General features: G+C 40.9%; 1 protein-coding gene across 2 annotated transcripts in view; it reads left to right on the top strand.

Annotated features, from left to right (window-relative positions):
• The window catches only part of IGF2R (insulin like growth factor 2 receptor), an 86467-nt gene that overhangs the window by 59053 nt on the left and 4666 nt on the right, over positions 1–22748 (top strand). The window contains exons 28-46 of one of the 2 annotated variants that reach the window (XM_075267664.1): positions 572–702; positions 2454–2551; positions 3966–4096; positions 4637–4833; positions 4929–5055; positions 5339–5461; positions 6367–6629; positions 7244–7450; positions 12591–12734; positions 12823–12984; positions 13676–13877; positions 15593–15748; positions 15867–16101; positions 16827–16960; positions 18726–18840; positions 20497–20640; positions 21356–21537; positions 22088–22274; positions 22370–22516. In XM_075267664.1, the coding sequence (XP_075123765.1) occupies positions 572–702; positions 2454–2551; positions 3966–4096; positions 4637–4833; positions 4929–5055; positions 5339–5461; positions 6367–6629; positions 7244–7450; positions 12591–12734; positions 12823–12984; positions 13676–13877; positions 15593–15748; positions 15867–16101; positions 16827–16960; positions 18726–18840; positions 20497–20640; positions 21356–21537; positions 22088–22274; positions 22370–22516 (3085 nt within the window). Of the gene's footprint in view, positions 1–571; positions 703–2453; positions 2552–3965; positions 4097–4636; positions 4834–4928; positions 5056–5338; positions 5462–6366; positions 6630–7243; positions 7451–12590; positions 12735–12822; positions 12985–13675; positions 13878–15592; positions 15749–15866; positions 16102–16826; positions 16961–18722; positions 18841–20496; positions 20641–21355; positions 21538–22087; positions 22275–22369; positions 22517–22748 lie in introns of both variants that reach the window. The other variant, XM_075267663.1, reaches the window with a different exon arrangement.

Here is a 22748-nt window from a genome sequence, read left to right as displayed (position 1 = left end):
GTGCCTCTGTTATGATGCCCTCTATAGCAGGGCAGAGGGCAGCATAACAGAGGCACTGTCTCCCTATTTACATCTTGGGAGACAGATTTGCATATTCTTCCCATATTTTATTTCAGGGATTGTTATAGATGTGATATTTGTGTCACTCACAAAGGGGAAAAAAAATGTTTGTTTTTTTTGTTTGGAAAACTGTTTGGTACCTGTCACAGGGGCAGGAGAATAAGGAATCCTTCTACTTTCCCTGCAGCTTCACATGTTCCCCTTCACACTGGTTCTCTACAAACCTTCTAGGGATAAAGTGATTTTCCAAGATTTGTGACTTTAGGACATGACCAAGATTGCAACTCTGGCTCCTGTGGCTTCAAAGTTAGAGCTGCAGCTGGGAAGCCCCCTGTATTCAGCCACAGATGGAATGGAAGTTGTGTCCTTGCCAATCCATAGTGCTCTCTATTGAACAAAAATAACGTTAGCTGGCAAATAAGGGGGCCAATGCCATCGTTTACACAGATGCTGTTAAATTTCGCATTTAACCATTAACACAAGACGCAAATATTGTTTTTGCTTTTATTAGGTTTGACCAACCAAAAACTGGTATACGAAGATGGAGTTATTACGATAAATTATACCGGAGGAGCGCTCTGCCACAATAAATATAATCGTTCGACTCTTATAATATTCCAGTGTGCCAAGACAGAAGGAGGGGTATGTGTACTTATGCACGCTTTATCAAGTGGGGTAGGGGGGGAGATTGAATTGTATGGTAAGGACAACAGTTTAGTTTAGGGACTCTATAGGTTTATTCCAAATTTGCCCTAACTATCAACTAAATTACATATATACATATATTCTGCCTACTCGGACTGATGACTGGCTATGTGACATCCAGGACCTCCCTTCAGACAGCAGAAGCACTATTGTTGTGGACTGTATTAGGATATTTCTTGTTCTTGCAAATCACTGTACATATATTCTGTCAGTGATGGCGATCATTTTTGAGACCAAGTGCCCAAACTGTAACCCAAAACCCAATAAATTATCACTAAGTACCATCACGCAATTTAATCTTAAAACTCTGAGGATCCACAATTGCGGACCCACAAATTACAGTTATGTGAATGGGGCTTTACAGAGTTTGTACTGAAAGGTAAAGGTCTCTGCATGTGGTACTTTTGCTCAATTAATATTCACTATTTACATTGCACAGGATTTGTTTTATAGTGACCATGAAAAGTTATTACAGCCGGTACTAATAATATGTCTGCTATAAAACAGATATTGTGTGATATAAATAGTGAGGGTACCCTACACAGTACAATCTGCCCCACACACAGGACAATCTGCCCGGCAGTGTCCCCTACACATAGGACAATCTGCCTCGCAGTGGCCCCTACACACAGTACAATGTGGCCCCCACACAGGACAATCTGCCCCGCAGTGGCCCCCAGAAAGAAACCTGTATACTCCACAGTAGCCCCCCTCCATACACAGTATTAAATGCTCCAAAGTAGCCCCCCTCCCCACAATGCATAAAATAGTCCACAGTAGTTCCCCCTCCCCACACAGCATGAAATGTTCCACAGTAGCCCCCCTCCTCACACAGCATGAAATGGCCTACAGTAGCCCCCTTCCCCACACAGCATGAAAGGGTCCACAGTAGTCCCCCCCCCTAAACAGCATGAAGTGGTCCACAGTAGCCCCCTTCGCCACACAGCATGAAATGGCCCACAGTAGCCTCCCTCCCCACACAGCATGAAGTGGTCCACCGTAGCCCCCCTCCCCACACAGCATGAAGTGGTCCACAGTAGCCCCCCTCCCCACACAGCATGAAGTGGTCCACAGTAGCCCCCCTCCCCACACAGCATGAAGTGGTCCACAGTAGTCCCCCTCCCCACACAGTATTAAATGTTCCACAGTAGCCCCCCCATCCTCCCCAGACAGTCCACAAACAAATATACTTACCTGAAGAGCCACTGGACATGCTCTCTCCTGTTCACTGCGGGCGCTGATGACTTACCTCATCATGCCCGTGCTGGTGCAGAGGTTACACTATGCAGTCAGTGTAGGCTGTGTCTACACTGACAGCTTTCAGCTGGATGTGCATTTGCACAACCAGATGAAAGTAGTGATTGTTCACTAATGAGGAATCCTGTACCGGATTCCCTGTTAGTGAGCGATCCGGGCGACCGCACGTGTGCCAGCAGAGGGGGCTCTGCATGCCCTCTCTGGCACGCGTGCCATAGGTTCGCCATCATGTCCTGGTGGTTGTTCCATCATGAAAATCATGTTCACAGTAATGGCTAGATTGTAGGGTTTGAACAGTGCCACTGTCTTTTCATAACTAACACTGTCAGTTCCTAGTTGTGTAGATGTAGGGTATACCTGCCAAGTTGCTGTTTATAGGGTTGGGAGAAGAAGTTGAGATATCAAAAAGGATCTTTTTTGTTTAATTTCAGCCTGTATTTCTAAATGAGAGTCCGGACTGCATATATAAGTTCCAGTGGCATACACCATTAGCCTGTCTACCTTTCAAACCCATTGACTGTTCTTTCAAGTAAGGTTATGTTCTTGTGCTTAGTTCAAAAACGTTCTTATATATGTGTCTTTTTATAAAAAAAAAAAAAGCAAACACCTTTCACCACCTCCACCAACTCCAGTTCCTAGCATCTATTAATAGCTGCCCCTCCACTGATTCTAGCACAGTTGTTTTTTTTTTTTCTCTCTAGCCCTCACCATTTCCAAGCAATCAATGCTTCCTGATTTTCTATTTAGTCTCTGCACAGTCAGGAGGGCGGTGTCAGGCAGGAGCAGACAAGGGGTGTGATTCTGAGCTCTGACACTGCCTGCCTTTGATGGGAGCTCTGAATCACGGGTATAGTGGCTAGAGAGAAAGTTCCAATTGCACTGGAATTAGTGGAACAGCGACTAGTAACAGATGTTACTTTAAAATTCACTTATTCTATTAATTCTAAACTTGTGTAATCCCTGTTCTGTGGTGGTGCGATCCCCTGCAATTAGATTCTTAGCATATATATCTTGTGGCTAGGTGGTAATGTATATTTCTAGGATAACTCCTTTAAGGAAGATGTAATGGGTGTTTAAAGAGCAAATTTACTTACATTTTGTCTATCGTTGTCTAAACTTGGAAGACAAAAACGAGAGGTGGAGAGAGAGTAATATTGTTTTAATTAATTTTAAAAAACAAACAGAAATAAAGCAAATTAAAGGGACATTCACATCATGTTTAACTGATCAGTTTTGCAGAGATGTACTGATGCGAAAAACAGATGAAAGCGGATGGAAACATAGAGTTGATGTTAAATAAAAATGGATCAGTTACTTTAGGACGGGAAAATTAGGACAAACCACACTTTTTGTTCCACAAAAGAACAAATAGAAACTGATACGTTTTTATTTAACATTAAAACTCTATATAAACAGGTTCCATCCACTTTCATCTGGTTTTCATCAGTTTTTTGTATCTGCAAAACTGATCAGTTAAATTGATGATCAAAACATGATGTGAACTGGCCCTTACACTTCTTGAGTTGTTGACTGCCGACCTAATAAGAAAATTGAAACTGAAAGAAAAGTTTGGTCAAGTATGCCGCCATGCATATTCAGCCAACTATATTATAACATACCATTTAACGGGAAAAAAAAAAATCTAATCTCTGTGTAATGCCCTGTAACATTTTGGACAACCTCTATTATCTAAAATATTTTGAGGTGTGTGAGGGTTTTTTTTAAGGACATTTACGGTTGGAGATGTTTCAGTAGAATTACAAAGGAATTAATATTTTCCTTTAACAACCAAATCCGTTCGCTGTCTTTATTTTCCATAAATCGAGAGCTAGAATCTCCACTTTCAATGTCGACCACTTTCCATGACTGTCCTGTAGTTTTGTGCCTTGTGAGTACTTTAGAGAGTAGAATTTAGTTGCAGTGATTTATTTTATATAATTTAGGGACACCAATGGAAACTCGTATGATCTGTCACAACTGTCACGTTATGATGGAAACTATGAAGCAGAATCTCTGGCTGATTCAAACAGCAAATACCGCATAAATGTATGCAGACCTCTAGTGCCAGACTCTGGTAAGACATTTCATGTTCTGTTCTTTTAAAAGGCCCATAAAGAGCCGCAGTGCTGCATTATTTGTCACATTTCATAGTTCTTTTTATATAGAATGTTTGTTAGTATGGATGTCTCATAATTGACAATTACCTCCTATCCATGGGATAGGTGTCGGGTGTCTGATTGCTGGGACCCCACTGATAATGATACCCAGGACCTCATGAATGGCGGAGCAGTCAGGTGTGCTTTGCCACATCATTTAGAGTATAGCACTGAGCCCTGTGCTCAGCTGTCTCTGTCAGTCCCATAGCATTTGACTGGAGTGGCCGTGCACGTTTGCGAACACTGCTCTGTTCAAATAGGGGCATGGGATGCCATTATTGTGATTGGTGGAGGTCCCAGCACTGTCCCACTTCTCCTGTGAATAGATAATAAGGGTTAATAGTGGGATCAACCCCTTGACAAACGATAAAAAATTCCAAAATTGAATGGGCTACGTATGTCTGTTGAATTCTCTGTTAATGGGAAAAGATACTTAGCTTGATCTTTTTGCTTATTAGGGCCAGCTTCATGCCCCCATGGCTCTGCTGCCTGTCTATTGGAAGGGAAAAAGGCAGTAAATCTGGGTGAACTTGCATCCAGCCCAAAGTGGGACAATGGCGTGTCTGTGCTGACATATAAAAATGGGGACCTTTGCCCTGATGGTATAAGAAATAAGACAACTTCAATAAGATTTATGTGTGACTTGAACAAGGTGGTAAGTTATTTAGCTGATGGCATTTTTTAGTTCACTACCCCCTCACATTGCTTCATCTTGATCATATTCAATCCATTTGCCCTTTTCTTTTGTAGGTATCAGAACCTCAGTTAATCTCTAATCTACAGAACTGTGACTTTAATTTCTTGTGGGTCACAGCATATGCATGTCCATTGACCATAAGTACACATGATGAGTGCCAGGTCAGGAACTCTGCTACAGGTAAACATAAGTTGACAGATTTTATCCAAATCCCGTCCTTTAAATATAGCATTTTGTTCCCTATTTTATGGACTGTGGCTACAGACTTTAGGACAAACTTTATTTCTGGTTCAGTGTGTCGATGAGAAGGTTGTACATTTAAGCAGTTCTCATTTTGTTGCATTGGGTATAACACAGTGTTACATTTCTTGATATAAATGGTTTAGTAATCTGCTACTAAAGTTAAATACTGAGCAGAACTAGGTCTAAGTCTGAGATCATAATCATGACTTTCCTCTTCCAGGCCATCTCTTTGATCTTTCTTCATTGTCTAGCAATGATGGTTATCTTATTAAGGACCGTGATAGAACAATTCAGCTGAATATTTGCAGTGCTATTAAGAATAGTCCATGTGGCTCCGGAGCTGGTAAGTTACCTTATATATATAAAGTATAACTCTTCCCATCTGAGAACTAATTATAATGTAGATTTCCTAAACCATATCTGGTATCATGACCCCTTAAACAGCCCTATTAAACATAATTATACTGTAATAGAGTAAGACACTTCATGTAGAGGGTACATTATAAAATAGTCTATTACATACTAGCCAGAGTTAAAGAGATTCTATCGTTAGATTCCCGTTTTAAGCTAGACCCACATCGGAATATCCTTAAGAAAGGCTCTTCTTCCCCTCCCTTTATATGTCTTCTCCGCGCCGCTGGTCCTTAGAGATCCAGGTTTTTGTCCATTTGCTTATTAGTTTTCTTGCAGCACTGGGGGTGGTCCCCAGTGCTGTGAGAAAACTTTCCAGTGCCGCCGCCGCCTTGTTTGCTGCCTCCTCCTCTTCTTTCTGTTAGGCCACAGGAAAATGGCCAACTGCACATGTCTGTCGGCCACTTTCCTGTGACCTCTCCCCTTCAGCCACAGGAAAATGGTGACGGACATTCACAGTCTGGGCTTTTTACAGAAGACGTGACTGGACAAGGAAGAAGAGGCAGAGGAGATGAACAAGAAGAAGGTGGCGTTGGATAATTTTCTCGCAGCACATTGGCCGCCCCCCAGTTCTGTTTGAGCGCTGGGGACCGCCCAGTACTGCGAAAAAAACAAATTAGCATATGGACCAAAACCCCATTGTTATGATTGTTGGGGACCTCAGCAATTGGATTCACACTGATCTTGTGGTTATCCCCTATTTAGTAGGTAAGGGATAATTTATTACCAGAATTCTTTTTTTTTTTTTTTTTCTTTTCTTCCCCCCCCCTAGTATTCAGGAACACAATAAGGATGACCTGTGAAACTGTCCTTCTCATGGTTTTGTCTCCTGAATAGGTGTGTGTGTATCAGAAGGTGGAAAACACATAAATGCGGGAAAATCGCAGAAGCAGATCACTTATGTGGACCAGGTGGTGAAGCTCATTTATGAAGAAGGTGACCAATGTGAACAGAATCCCCTGAAGAAACACCACAGTGTCTTTACCTTTGTATGTGGAGCAGATATGGCTGCCGGCAGTTTCCCTTCCTTGACCACGTATATAGAAGACACCTGCACGTGGCAGTTCACATGGCACACATCCCTAGTCTGTGAACAAAAGGTATGTGTATTACTAAAAAGTGGTTTGACCGTTTAAAACCTTCATTAACCAGGTACTTCCACTATACAATGGAGGAGTTCCAATGTGTGGTCAGATTTATCAAGATTTATTTAGACTAGCGTACGCCTTATCATACATCAGCTGCAGCTTCAGCCTGACTGCTCCTGAACTCTATACTTGGCGTAGATTTCAGTAATCAGTTATGGCAATAAACTGGCTCTCACTGGTGCGCTTTAAGAGAACCCCAATGTAAATGGTCAGATGACATTGGACCTTGGTCTTTGCCATCAAAAGAGAATCTTATGAACATTACCTGTGTTATTACATGCATGTATCCCACCTGATCTTATGTATCAGCGAGGGGATAACTGAGCTGCTGTAGCAATTAGGCAATATTTTGGCATAAATGGGTATTTTTCCTAAATAAGATCTATTACAAAGTTCCTCATATTTATCTATACTATTCATTTATATTTAGAGACATGCATTACAGTTTACCTCCAGAGCTCATTTAATAGAAACTTTCGATAATTTCTTTGCAAAAATTTGTGTTTTGGTATTTTGAGGAAAAAATTATTTTTTTTGACCTTCTGAAATAATTCTTTATTATATAGCTTAAATGCTCTGTGACAAATGGCACATCCCTTATCGATCTGAGTCCTCTGATGAAGCGCATTGGCAATTACGAAGTACTACAAAGCCCAGAGGATGACGCCGCTGAATTCTATATAAATATTTGCCAGCCATTAAATGATGACGCAGATGTGAAGTGTCCTCCAGGAGTGTCAGCGTGCCGAGTGACTGCTGCTGGAGTAGCCGTGGTAAGTGCACACACAATTGCTGTAAAGGGGGTTTTGATTTTGAGGTCTTGTTTTAAATGCATTGTTTAGGAATTCTGAGTCAAAGGAGTTGTCCCATATTTTCTTCAAGAAAGGGCCCTTACACTTATCTACAGGCTGTGTGTAGTATTGCAGCTCCATTCACTTTAATCGAGCAGAGGTGAATTATCAGACACAGCACATGGACAGATGTGTCGCTGTTTTCAGACACTGAAAGAGAGCTCATTTGTGACATCAGTTGGTGGGTCAGGAGACTGGTAAAAATGGAATTTTTATATACTTTTGTTGCTTTCCAGTGTATGTGTCTAGAGCAGGGGTAGGCAAAATTTTTTTGTATGGTATGTCGATTTAAATCAAGGCTGAGGTACTTGGTTTACCATAGGTTGTCAACCCTATAATAGACGGAATACAGAATTTGTAGCTGTAATACAGAGTATAGAATACCCTAGTATTACAGGCTTGTGACCCTGGACAGATATGTGCTTTGGATGCTCTGTTAGAAGCTTCCATGGCAGGTAAAAAGAAATTGACACAGTAGTGCAGCATACCGCACTGTTTTGTGCGTAAAATACCAGGCCACCTTAACACAGTATGATGCCCCATTGTTGGTCCCTATACACAGTATGATGCCCCATTGTTGGTCCCTATACACAGTGTGATGCCACATTGTTGGTCCCTATGCACAGTGTGATGCCACATTGTTGGTCCCTATACACAGTATGATGCCCCATTGTTGACCCCCTATAACAATATTATGCCCCATTGTTGGCCCCTACACACAGTGTGATTCCTCCTTGTCGGACCCTATACACAGGAAGATGCCTTATTGTTGGCCCCTACATATAGTATGATGCCCTATTGTTGCCTCCAGTGATCGTTCTGTATTTCCCACCTGCATGATGTGTTCTTTATAACCAATGATCACTCTGTTTCCATTCTAACAACCTCCTGACACCTGCAGGCATCAATCCCATTCATAACTTTGTGCCAGATGAAGGACTGTGTGACTACTATAGTTTGCAAAATGCAGAGCATTACTATGGAGGACACTGAGTGATGTGTACAGTCATATGGTCCTGCTCCTGCCATCATACTATGGACAAGATCAATATGTACAGGTGCTGGAGTTTGACAGAATGGGATGGATGGGCATCCTTTATAAAGCACACAGTACAGTGGAGGAAGATTTGTGCCAGAGAGTAATGGGTCACATGCCACTCTTGGCGCACATGCCCGGTCTAGAACTACATCTTCATTAAAAGTCCACAAGGGCACATGTGTCTGTTTTCTTCTTACAATTTCTTTGTACTAATGACAATTTCTGTTACAAACCTTTTATAGCCTACATAACCCAGAGAACCTGTCTGCAGTTTTAATATATCCTAATTCTGGAGCATCTTTATGTAGATCTCTGCCATGTGCTTTTCTACATTTATTCTTATTTGAAAATTTATGATTAAAATGACAACAGGACTTTGATTCCCTTTGTCAAATATGCGTGTCCCTACACAGTCTAGCACTGTCAGCACTAATGAGACCTTGTCAGACTATGTAGGGAGTCATCCCCCCCCTCCGCCCATCACCCCCTGGTAACACCCAGCTGCCATTTGGAAGAATAACAGAGGAACTAGACAACACAGAGCTCTGAGATGCTCCATAATTATTCTGTTATACTGAAACGGACATGAAACAGAAGATGACAGATCCCTAAGAATTGCAGTTTCAGCGAAGAGCAAAAAGGCTTGAATAATGTGCAGTTTTATAGAGTATGTTAAAGGGTAAAACTTAACTTTTAATTCTATTAATATATCTATACAGTCCCTAGCCCCAAGAAAAGCTCCCGTCCATACAAGGGCAGTTCACAGATATCCCTCTTCATAATGTCAACTAAACGTCTCTCCCTACACATTTTGTCATCGTTATACTGTGATTCATGAGGGGATGATCCAAGGAAGGCAACTTGGTTCTAATATAACTAAAGCATAACTAGCAAAGATGATAGACTGCTCTAATATAGTAACACCATAACTCGCAGAGTTGATAGACTATTCTACTGCTATCCCATCATTTGTACAAGTGTTCAAAGATCTTTCCAGGATAAATTGATAATTAACCTCTAAACTCCTTCCCCCGCCTAACTTTTAATTTACTTCAATTAAAAAAAAAAAATCTATAATTATCCATATCCCTGGAGCAGTCATGTGAACACCCCAGCGACATTTTCTGAAAATCCGGTGACATTCCGTTTCATCGCTTCCGAAACAGAATGTCACCATTACTCTTTACCCTCCCTTATCCTCCAGGACGGCTCCTCCCCTCTTCCTGTCCTCTAGTAGTGTGCGGAATAGGTTAACTGGGGAGACGGGCGATGGTTGGAAGGGGCTAATAATGAGCAGGATCGCTAGTCTTAGTGAGACAGGGAGAGTAGGAGGGGCTAGGTTTAGTGAGACAGGGAGGGTTTTGTAAGAGTTGGGGGCTGTATGAGAGGGAACTAGTGTAGAAGTTTCACAGCAGGAAGCTAACACCAAGTAAACAAAGGCAGAGGTTGCCTGCAGCTACCAGAGACACCAAAAATCACTCCAAACACTGCTAAAGGTATATGGGTGTACTTATTAACTCATTATTAGCACTAATACACCTTTCTAAAAAATAAAAAAAAATATGAATGAAAAAAAAATTCTCTGCCCGTAAAACCCCCTTAACAAATGTTGTGTCCTTTCTGTGATATCCTGCATCTCTTTATTCTTTCCCTGGCTTCTGTATTGAGATCTTTTCCTACCTCTCACTAAGTAACTCTATGGAGTACAGGCTGTGTAAAATATAGAGAAAATGATGGGGTACCGTCACTTCAGACCGTCATATCGCAGGCATTACAAACATATAAGCTTGCTTTTGGAGTCATATGAAGGAGGAAATTCTCTTCTTTTATATGATACGTCGTTTGTAGCGTTATCTACGTTTTCAGAGATAACTGGTTCAAAAGACATTCGGGATTAGGAGCAGCTGCTTTATATATGACTCTGTTTTCAACCAAGTTTCTACATTTTATAACATCTGAGCTATAACTGTGTGAATTGACCTTCCCCCACCCTCATTTTCTCTCTATTTTACACAGCCCCATAGTTGATGCACAGTAATATTCAGTGAGAGGCAAGAACAGCGCTCAATACAGGAGCAAAGGAAGGAATAGAGAGAGGCAGGATTTGTTAATGAAGTATAATGCAAAATTTATTTTTTAATCAAAAATTGTCCGAACGTTTAATTTAGTTGTGCTTTAAGTTTTAGTCATTAGGATGTTGATTGAGATGGGATTTGCAGCTGTTATCAGTCCGCCTTATATCAATGTATTGTGTGAATACAGCTTTAGCGAGAGGTTTAAAAAAAGTGAAAACATAGACTCTATCATGTGTATTTGTATTAGTTAGTCACATAAAAATATCAAATAAGCCATAAAAAGGATCCATTATGGTATACTAGCTGGTACCCGCGACTTCGTCTGCGGTGATTGTAGAAGTGGGTATATACAGGCGCGGGTAAGGTTTTCGTACTGTGTATAAGTTATGGGATATGAAATGTAACTTTGTATATTTTGTTTTCGCTGTAATTCTGAGAATACGTGAGACTTTTGTGTTGAAGTTAATTTGTATTAGAGCTGCTATACGGTGTTATGAGAAACTTTACATAGTGACTTTGGGACAGAGGGATCTGAAGTTAACCCTTTCACGCCGATGGCATTTTTTGATTTTCGTTTTTGACTCCCCTCCTTCTAAACCCCATAACTTTTTTATTTCTCCGCTCCCAGAGCCATATGAGGTCTTAATTTTTGCGGAACAAATTTTTCTTCATGATGCCACCATTATTTATTCTATATAATGTACTGGGAAGCAGGGAAAAAATTCAGAATGGGGTGGATTTGAAGAAAAAATTCATTTCTGCGACTTTCTTACGGGCTTTGGTTTTACGGCAACCAAAATGACATGTCCCCTGTATTCTGTGCTTCGTTACGATGCCGGGGATACCAAATTTATAAGGTTTTATTTACATTTTGACCCCTTAAAAAAAATCCAAACTGTGTTAAAAAATTATTTTTTGAAAAGTCGCCATATTCCGACAGCCGTAACTTTTTTTATACGTGCATGTACGGGGATGTATAGGGCGTCTTTTTTTGCGAGACTGGGTGTACTTTGTAGTTCTACTATTTTTGGGAGATGTTATTGCTTTGATCACTTTTTATTCAAATTTTTATCAGAATCAAAACAGTGAAAAAATGGCGGTTTGGCACTTTTGACCATTTTTCCCGCTACGGCATTTAGCAAACAGGAAAAATATTTGTATAGCTTTGTAGAGCGGGCGATTTCGGACGTGGGGATACCTAACATGTATGTGTTTCAGAGTTTTTAAACTACTTTTATATGTGTTCTAGGAAAAGGGGGGTGATTTGAATTTTTAAACCTTTTTATTTTTGTTTATATTTTTTTTTTTACTTTTTTTAAAGTTTTTTTTTTTTGCATTTATTAGACCGCCTAGGGGTATTGACATGGGTGGGCGGTGTCGCGGATTGTCAGAGCGGTGGGGGTCGGCAAACATGGCTGCTCCGGAGCGTTAAAAAGAGCCTCCTGGAGTATCGGTAAGGTGAGGGGAAAAGTGGTAAAGTATATGTACATGTGATTGTGTGGGGTTAGGGGCGAGGCTGTAGAGGGCAATATGAATTTTGTGGCTTGCTATGGTCCAAAGTGTGTGAGATTGCAGAGATGGTGGTGTGAGTTTGGGTTTTGTGGGGGTCCTGGCACAAACGTATGTACGCTATTGTGACGAAAAGTAGCCTATTGTTTAATTGGGTGTATTACCTATGTTTGTGGAAAATTTCAGCCAAATCGGTGGAGCGGTTTTTCCGTGATTGAGGAACAAACATCCGAACATGCAAACATCCAAACACACAAACCCACAAACTCACAAACTTTCACATTTATAATATTAATAGGATGTTACTGGTTGTGCTCTATATGGAATCGTGTCGTGATGATTCGGCCTTTCCTGCTGGCAGTGGTATTTTTATATTCATGTATTCACTCTAGACAGATTTCTAATATATTTTTTACACTTTTTAATCTATAACTAAAAGGATATCGGCCACCCAAGTGCTCCACAGATCAATGAAACTACACAAACTATCTCAATCCAAATGGACAGCCGGACGCCATGTCCTACAGACAAGGGAAATTATTCTACTACTATCCTCTTTCATTGCAACGCTGGCACAGATCTGGTACGTTTGTTGTACACAGCTTAGAGTTTTTGTGTTATTTATCTTTCACTCTATTCTACAAATTATTTAATACTTGCTTCACCCACAGGGAAAACCAAAGTTTCTCCAGCTCTCTGAATGCAACTATCTTTTTGAGTGGGACACCCCATTTGTGTGCCTAGATGAGGAAATCTTATTCGGATGTTCACTGACGGATCACAGACTACAATACACGTTTAATTTCTCCAGTCTCTCTAAAGAGACTTATAAAGTAAGGAAACCATAGAATACTCTTACCTCTTAGCAGTAAGTAACTTTAGGAAGTGTAAGCAGAAGATCTGCTAAGAATGAAGAGCGCTGCTCTGTACTTGTCAGGATGGTTAATGGGGCAGTATATAGAATATGTATAGCTAGCAGGCCATCTGCTATACAAGCTTACTTGAGAATCTGCCCCCATGGAGGCATTGACAGCATCATATCAAGGATATATCCGTCTATTATACAAACAGGTGCTTGATGTTGTCCTGAAGCTGGCCATACATATAACCATTCTGAGTAATGGTCTGTTGGTTTATTCTCATGTCTGTGAAGCTGAGAAGGTTTTCTACTGATCAAATTGGGATCCTTATGTTACCAATTGCTTGGTTAGTTCCATAGAAATGAAAGGATAAAGCCACTTATGTGCAGGATACTCTCCATTTACTGCATTTGTGTAATGGGGTTTGATGACCCTTGTCCTCAAGGTAGATGAGGACATTTATGGTATATCCTCTGATCCCATTATATCCCTTTAACCCCTTGGAACACTGTTGACTCGTTGGATAAACACTAATAAAACAGGAATTATAAAATGAAAACAATCCTATTATATTCCTATTTCCATATACTTTCTTGGTAGCAATTACAATATAAAATATTTGGATCTCTAAAAATGTTCAGTATATAAATGTTTCCTATTTTAGATACCCGGTTCAGACTCTTACCATATTGGAGTGTGCTCTCCTGCACAAAATGTACCAACTGGTAAATGTAATGGAGCGGTGTGTCTTCAGTCCAAGGACACGGCCATCTCTTTTGGAAATACGAATGCTATGAAAATGGAGTATAATCATCAAACAGATACGATAGTCCTTCAGTACGTTGGAGGAGACCCCTGCCCACCAGGTGAGAAAGGGATTTAGCAGTTAAGTCTATTCTTTAAGTAGGAGATGTCATTCCAACAAACATTGCGTAGATTGTGATTGTAAGAACTTTGTAACATGTATGATCAGTGGGAGATATGACTTTCTGCTCTGATCAGGCCTATGTTAAGCCTCCCTGTGCTAAACTGTCTTTTACTGTGAAAATTCCTGCTCCATCTATATTGAGATGTACTGCAGGTTACATGGCTCGTCTCCATACAAGTCTATGGAAGGGAAGGTAAAGAGTAAGAAGGAGAGAACATAAGAAACGCAGGCATAGTCTCATGGTAGAGATGAATAGCAGACTTTTATCACAGCCAAAGCATTTTCCTCACAACACTTCAAGCCAGTAATTCTCTATATATGTCCTGCATGGTCCTGGGGCTGGACTGAGAGAGGCAGATTCTCCTGCACTTACTATACGCAGTGTATGGTATCTGTTCTACACCTACCTGTTCAGAGAGAAATGAAAACTTAAGATATAAACATGCGAACGCTGCACAACTTAAAGGGGTTGTCCTACAAAGTCCAGGCTGAATGTGGGTGAGACTGGTGGTGATTGCTGCTCCAATTCACTTCAGTGGGAGCCAAATTACAGTGCTGTCTCCTGAAAAGTCAAATGACAAATACACTTTTCACTTTAATTTCATTTCATACATTTTTAGCATTTTGTGAGTTGTGTTTAATGTATCTAAGGCAGTTTAGTGGATTGTTCTAATCTTCAGTAGTTGTAGGATATGTCAGATACTGAGTGATAGGAATATAACTATCATTCTGAATTAGAATATTGCTCCTTGTGAGTACAGTACATACAGTACTTTTACACTCATTGGGGCAGATTTGTTAAAATGGTCTAAAAGTAGGGCTGGACGGTTCTGACCCAAATCAAAATCAATTGAGCATTTTACCTCACTTAAGAGTAATGTCCGTCCCTATTTATAGGCTATGTCATAGAATTTTGGGTTTGGCTATTAGGACAGGTCATTAATTGGAGAGCGGTGGGGTCCGCCATCTGGTCCCTGCACTGACCAGTAGTGGAATCACAAGCAGACAGCTTTGTATATTGTACAGTGGTGAAGCGCCATTATTGTTGAGGGAGTTGAGCTCTACTTGAGCATCTGGACCACTCCACAGTATACAGAGCCTTAACCTCCAAAACCGCTAATTTCAATTGGGCCAATAGACCATCTAATGTGTATGGGGGCGTTCCAACTTTCCCTCAACAGGTCAATTCTTTTGTTCTTGTGAGGAAGGGGAAGGGGATAGGCTGCACACCTGAGATGCCTGGTAGTGACTTAAGGAACATGTACATATATGGGGGAAGGAATGGCTGTCTGCTATCTGAAGTATATGGACTGCTTTACAGATATTGTGGTTTAATGATACTCTATCCAACATATCTTAAGTTTAGGTGGATTTTCCCTTGTGCTTGTAAAAATAATCAGTGAATAAATAATAGTAACACTAGTAAATGTTGTAGTAAAGGGTAGAGATGAATTACCGACCTCCCATAGTGGTGGGCAATATTGAATAATGGTCCCTCTGTCGTGGATGAGAGTATGGGAAGAAAATGTCATTGGGACCTCCGTAAGGTGATGCATCCTTGCTAATGGGGTTACTTTACTCATCTGATTGACTCTTGATCTTGTTGTATTGCAGTTCTTGATGTATGTATTTTTTTTTTTTTTTTTGTATTAGTGACAGAAAATGGTGACGTCTGCTTCCTGCCATTCAGCTACAAAGGTAAAAGTTATGAGGGATGCACTATAGAAGGCAGAGGACGTCCATGGTGTGCAACAGCTGCCGATATTGAGAAACCTGGCAACTGGGGTTACTGCGCTGGTAATAGTGCAGGTTGGTTTTATAAGCTATACATTTTTACTGGCACTGATATATTGTTGTGCCTCATGCTGGGGCCTTTATATTTTCTAGGTTATTCATGTTATTTGTCTTATTCCATTGCTTATTTCAGCCACTAACAACAGGCAGTCCACCATTTTGTTTAAATGTGATGAAAGTGCTGGAAAGGGAACTCCTGTCCTTCTGACTAATGACAAAGGATGTTCAGCTACCTTTGAATGGAAAACACAGCTTGCCTGTCTTCCAAGAAAATTGGACTGCAAATTTATATTGAACCACCAGACCTATGACCTAAGAGTGCACTCCTCCATTACACGCCACTGGGATTTTACAGATCATGGCGACAGGTAATATAATGATAAGTTCTACATCAGTGCCTGCTGCACCACATATTGTATACTAGTTTCTTACTATAGCTACTGCTGCTAAATATATTGTATACTAGTTTCTTACTATACCTACTGCTGCACGACATATTGTATACTAGTTTCTTGCTATAGCTACTGCTGCACCACATATTGTATACTAGTTTCTTGCTATACCTACTGCTGCACCACATATTGTATACTAGTTTCTTGCTATACCTACTGCTGCACCACATATTGTATACTAGTTTCTTGCTATAGCTACTGCTGCACGACATATTGTATACTAGTTTCTTGCTATACCTACTGCTGCACCACATATTGTATACTAGTTTCTTGCTATACCTACTGCTGCACCACATATTGTATACTAGTTTCTTGCTATACCTACTGCTGCACCACATATTGTATACTAGTTTCTTGCTATAGCTACTGCTGCACGACATATTGTATACTAGTTTCTTGCTATAGCTACTGCTGCACCACATATTGTATACTAGTTTCTTGCTATACCTACTGCTGCACCACATATTGTATACTAGTTTCTTGCTATACCTACTGCTGCACGACATATTGTATACTAGTTTCTTACTATACCTACTGCTGCACGACATATTGTATACTAGTTTCTTGCTATAGCTACTGCTGCACCACATATTGTATACTAGTTTCTTACTATAACTATTGCTTCTCTGTCTTATGTATAGGTATTACCTTAATCTTTGCCAGGCAGTGATCCAAGGGCCTAGTGGTTGCTCAGAAACTGCAAGTGTGTGTCGGGAAAGTAAAGGAATTACCCAGGTTTTGGGGCTAGTTCATACACAGACTGTGAAACTACAAGGTAAGCAGATATGGGATAGAATTACTAGACTACATGTGCCAGAATTCCAAAAGTGGCAACAAACTGGCATACATGTGATGCACCACGTTTTCTATGTTTATTAGACACATTTTACGCCATAGTTGACAAAGAGTGTGGTTTTCGAGGAAAGGGACTTGGCTTAAAATGTACCAGCCCTGTGCCAAAGGATTGGTGCAATGTAAGCCAACCATTAGGTGGTTGAAAGTTAGGCTGAAGTGTATAAGAGTGTAGCAAATTTTATCATTCAACCTTAAACACTTTGATAAATTTGGCACCTCTTTAGATCACCTGGTCTGAGACCACCGGCATTGTCTAAATATTAGGATTATTAATGGATTTGTTCAGTTTCACAAAATAAGTGGTAAGGTTTGTATAACGCAAAAATGTCCAATTTTCTAATATATACTTTGTTTCCTCATGGTTTTCTAGATCTCTGCTTTCTGTAATTTCTGTATTTTTCTTACTTTGCGTAAAGATGGTGATGTGATGGATAGACGGGTTCATGATTTGTTACAGTCACATCACATTTTGTCTTGTAATAAGCCATGCAGCTTTGCATTCATCTCATGACCATGGACAAATAATAACTGTTATTTGCTCAGGCTGGGCAATCCCTTTAAGTCCTGGGGACACACAACATACAATGACCATCTTAGGAGGTTTATAAGACTGCCAGATATATGTGGCAAATTGGTTTTGCCCAGTCGTGCCTTATACAGAATATGGATTACATCCATGAATTACAGGCTGCATGAAATCAAGTTGCTTGTCCCAGCACTGGCTGCAGGGGTGTAGTAATAGGGTGTACAGTCACTACTGGACACTGGACCCCCGGCCATATAAAATATACCACTGTTTATAATTTGCACAAGGAAGGTAGGGGCTCTTACAGATTTTGCATTGGGGCCTAGGAGCTTCAGGTAACACCTCTGACTATATGTGCTGGTTTGCTAGTGTCCTTTATTTTTCCACACTCTTTCTCTGGCTCTGTCTTCATAACTGGCTGACGGCCATGGACAAACAGAAACCGAATTATTCAGGAAACAACCCAATGACGGAATTCCTGTGGAAGTAAATCTGCAGCAATCTATACATCTAATTAATTCTACAATATTAGATCATAGACTATAGAAAAATGAATGAAGTTGGAGTCAGTAACTGGTTTCTGACTCCACCCAAAACTGTCCCCAACTCTCATTGCACAACTCCATCTCACTTGGGAAACAAAAAAATCAGAACAAATTGGGCTACCCTGCAGGTTTTCCGTCCACCACATTTCCATTAATGCTGCAATTTTTTGCTGCGGCTTTCACTTTTTGCAATTCAGTGCACATGTAGGTATTGAATTGTGGGTATATTCTGCCCCATTTCTTGGGATATTTAGATAAACCTGCAGATTTTCTGTTGTATACCTGTCCTGTGAGTACCTATGCCAGAGAAGGTGGTGCTTTTATTTCCACTAACAAAAACGTAGTTTATTCCCTATAATGAAATGTGATGTTGGGTGTCGCTACTCCAAGTGACGTGGTGCATACATAGCAAACAGTCTCTGCCTATAACAACTATTATCTCCATATTACTAATCTTTTAGGATTCTTTGCAGGTTGAATCTGTTATGAAATGTATAAAACTGAACTCGCGATTACTTATCTTTGTTATATATTCTATTGTGATGTGAGCTGTGAGTCAGTGAATGTAATGATCATCATTAACTTGTCTTATAAACGCTCTCTGCATCCAGCAGATAAAACCATTTCGGTCACCTATACAAATGGAGATGTGTGCAGAAAAGAACAAAGATACTCGACTACTATAGATCTGACATGTAACGAGATAACGGGACAGCCTATATTACAGAAGTGAGTATACTGATGCCTTATTCTTAGATTTCACGAATTTGTCAACAGAACTGCTAGAGAAGTTTCCCAACCTGCCTATTGTGAGGATACAACTAGGCATGCTGTATATATACTAAAAAAGGAACAGACTGACACTCCTTTATTTGCACCTTTATTAGCGGAAGGTGCAACATTTCAGTTCTGTTTCTAGGCTTGAAAAGGGTCCTGTTAGGACTGAAGAGTTGAAACTTGGGCTTCATAGTCCTTCTATATTTCCTGTTTTTGGCATTCTGACCTGTTAATTTCTTTACTATTTGTGGTTAATTGGCTATTGGGGTGAGGTCTCGCACCCACCGTAGGAGTCACTGGTGCTGCTGCTCTTCTCTTTCCCTTCTACACTCACCGGCCATTTTATTAGGTACACCTGTCCAACTGCTCGTTAACACTTAATTTCTAATCAGCCAATCACAATGGGGGCAACTCAGTGCATTTAGGCATGTAGACATGGTCAAGACAATCTCCTGCAGTTCAAACCGAGCATCAGTATGGGGAAGAAAGGTGATTTGAGTGCCTTTGAACGTGGCATGGTTGTTGGTGCCAGAAGGGCTGGTCTGAGTATTTCAGAAACTGCTGATCTACTGGGATTTTCATGCACAACCATCTCTAGGGTTTACAGAGAATGGTCCGAAAAAGAAAAAACATCCACTGAGCGGCAGTTCTGTGGGCGGAAATGCGTTGTTGATGCCAGAGGTCAGAGGAGAATGGCCAGACTGGTTCGAGCTGATAGAAAGGCAACAGTGACTCAAATAGCCACCCGTTACAACCAAGGTAGCCAGAAGAGCATCTCTGAACGCACAGTACGTCGAACTTTGAGGCAGATGGGCTACAGCAGCAGAAGACCACACCGGGTGCCACTCCTTTCAGCTAAGAACAGGAAACTGAGGCTACAATTTGCACAAGCTCATCGAAATTGGACAATTGAAGATTGGAAAAACGTTGCCTGGTCTGATGAGTCTCGATTTCTGCTGCGACATTCGGATGGTAGAGTCAGAATTTGGCGTCAACAACATGAAAGCATGGATCCATCCTGCCTTGTATCAACGGTTCAGGCTGGTGGTGGTGGTGTCATGGTGTGGGGAATATTTTCTTGGCACTCTTTGGGCCCCTTGGTACCAATTGAGCATCGTTGCAACGCCAAAGCCTACCTGAGTATTGTTGCTGACCATGTCCATCCCTTTATGACCACAATGTACCCAACATCTGATGGCTACTTTCAGCAGGATAATGTGCCATGTCATAAAGCTGGAATCATCTCAGACTGGTTTCTTGAACATGACAATGAGTTCACTGTACTCCAATGGCCTCCACAGTCACCAGATCTCAATCCAATAGAGCATCTTTGGGATGTGGTGGAACGGGAGATTTGCATCATGGATGTGCAGCCGACAAATCTGCGGCAACTGTGTGATGCCATCATGTCAATATGGACCAAAATCTCTGAGGAATGCTTCCAGCACCTTGTTGAATCTATGCCACGAAGAATTGAGGCAGTTCTGAAAGGCAAAAGGGGGTCCAACCTGTTACTAGCATGGTGTACCTAATAAAGTGGCCGGTGAGTGTATATAGGTTATGGTAGGGTATGACTGTATACTGAGATGTTGTTTATGGTTCTCCTAGGTATGATTCACAGACTTGTCACTATTACATTAAGTGGGAGACCCGGGCAGCGTGTGCCATTGTGCCAAAAGAAGTCACAATGACAAATGGAATAATACATTTAGAAAATGGTGGAAACATCAATTTAACAAGGATCTACCTCAAGTAAGTGTGACCTGGGATTGTGTTGGCTTTATCCTATTTTGACTGGTCATTGGCTGGGGCATGCACTTTGGGACCTTAAACTTAATATATAACTTAATATACAGTTTTCTGGTGTAGGGGAGTATAGATGTGGCTTTATTTTTTGGTACTGGCCCATTCACCACAGCAGGACAGAGCCTTGTGCTGGGGAGGGATGCCTTGGGCCAACAAATGTACTATAACTAATGCCAGAAATGGAGGCCAGTCCAGGGAGTGTACTTCAGTTATTAAGAGGCCAGAGCTGCTTAGTAATTCAGAGAAATCTGACACCAGCCGGGGATAATCCCCTGCCCCAATCCACCCACCCACCCATTGTCTGCACAGTTGAGGGGAACCTATTGCTCCCTGTTTTCATATATTTTGGATTAAAGCTATTGTTGCTATCATATATAGTTGGATATGGGGCTATTGTCTAGATGTCACTTCTATCCCCAGAATCCTATTGAGATCACTATCTGTGCACCATCCAATCACGACTGTTGATATATGAATTGCCAAACCCAAAATTCAGCAGGATATAAATAGGGGCTGAGACATGTAAAAAGGGACGCTTCCTCAAATAATTGTAAAATGTTCAGCTAAGCGTAATTTTCGTAGTGGGTCACGATTTACAGTCATTAGGTGCAGTGTGACACAAATCTTTAAAAGATGAACTATTTTTTTTTTTCTCCCACAGATCATACACTGCTAGTGGTGACATAAGGGCTAAGGATCGGTACACATATGAAATTCAGCTTTCTGGAAAGGAGAACTCGACCTATCAGAAATGTAACAAAGCCAGCATATGTCAAGTAAAGACTAATGGAGACTTCACTCGAGCTGTGGGCTTTGCCGGAAATGCAAAATATTACCTTGATGGTGAGAAAATCCTGATGTGTCTCTGATGCTGGGCTCAGAAATAGAATTTATGGGAATTGTACATGTATAATAATTTTTCAGGCCTCATACAATATATTACTATAAAGCACTGTCCATAGGTGTGTATGTGACGGCCTACATAGGGCTTTATTCTAAAGTGGCATAAACTTAGGGCTGCAGCACTTGGCTACATGGAGACGTTGAGAAGACAGAAGCATTTTGTTTTCTACCTTTTATGGTGCCTTCACTAGTTCTATAGGCACTGTACACAATGGGGCAACGTCTGCCCCTGTCCCATCATTATGTGACTCCTGGCAAGGCTGCAGGGTCCTGCATGCTATATAATAATGGCGCAGCTGCTGCATTCCTAGAAGTCTATGGAGACGTACATAATGGTCTATAGTGGCTTCTTCAGGCATGTTTGTGAATAGAAATCCTTAATACCAGGAAGCTCCTTTACATGCAGATCTGTCTTGATCTAAATGGACACAACACATGTGGTTGAATCATTATTCATACTTTCATATTTATTCATCATTTTTCCTTACAGATGATGATTTGGATGTAGTTTTCACCTCAAACTCCAAATGTGGTAAAGACCCTACAAAAAATGCCACTTCCTCCATACTGTTCCGTTGCAGCCAAACCCATGGGGAGGGACAACCTGAATTTCTACATGAAACTGCTGACTGTCAGTATTTGTTCACCTGGCACACCGCTGATGTTTGCCCACTGGTGTAAGTTACAGTGTACAGCCATGCCCCCAATGTTAATGCATATCTGATATGACATCAGTGCTTGTATATGGATGGTATATTCTTGTGTATTACAGTCCAGATAGCAGCGGTAGTAAATCTGATGAGAATCAATACCAAGGCCTGTCTAGTAGGAGCCAAGCTGTGGGCGCCATACTCAGCATTCTTCTGGTCATTCTTGTTGTCTGCTTGGTCGTACTGTTATTGTACAAGAAGGAGAGGAGGTAAGAGATACTAAGGACATTGCCCTCATTACACAACTCACTTTCCACATTCAATTCCTAATGAGCAGTAGATTATAATGGAGGCGCCATTTTATCTGGCATTCCTGATGCACATATAAACCATTTTGTTGCTGAAATCGGAATATGTTTTAGACTATTTAAGCATCACTACAATTCGATACCTATACAGGAGATTGAAGTGAGAACATCCTTCCCGTATGTTTGGTTACCA

The sequence above is a fragment of the Leptodactylus fuscus genome, chromosome 3 (assembly GCF_031893055.1).
Source record: "Leptodactylus fuscus isolate aLepFus1 chromosome 3, aLepFus1.hap2, whole genome shotgun sequence".
In the NCBI taxonomy this organism is placed as follows: domain Eukaryota; kingdom Metazoa; phylum Chordata; class Amphibia; order Anura; family Leptodactylidae; genus Leptodactylus; species Leptodactylus fuscus.
Note: the sequence above shows the minus strand (reverse complement) of the source record. Positions and strands in the feature narration are given on the sequence as shown.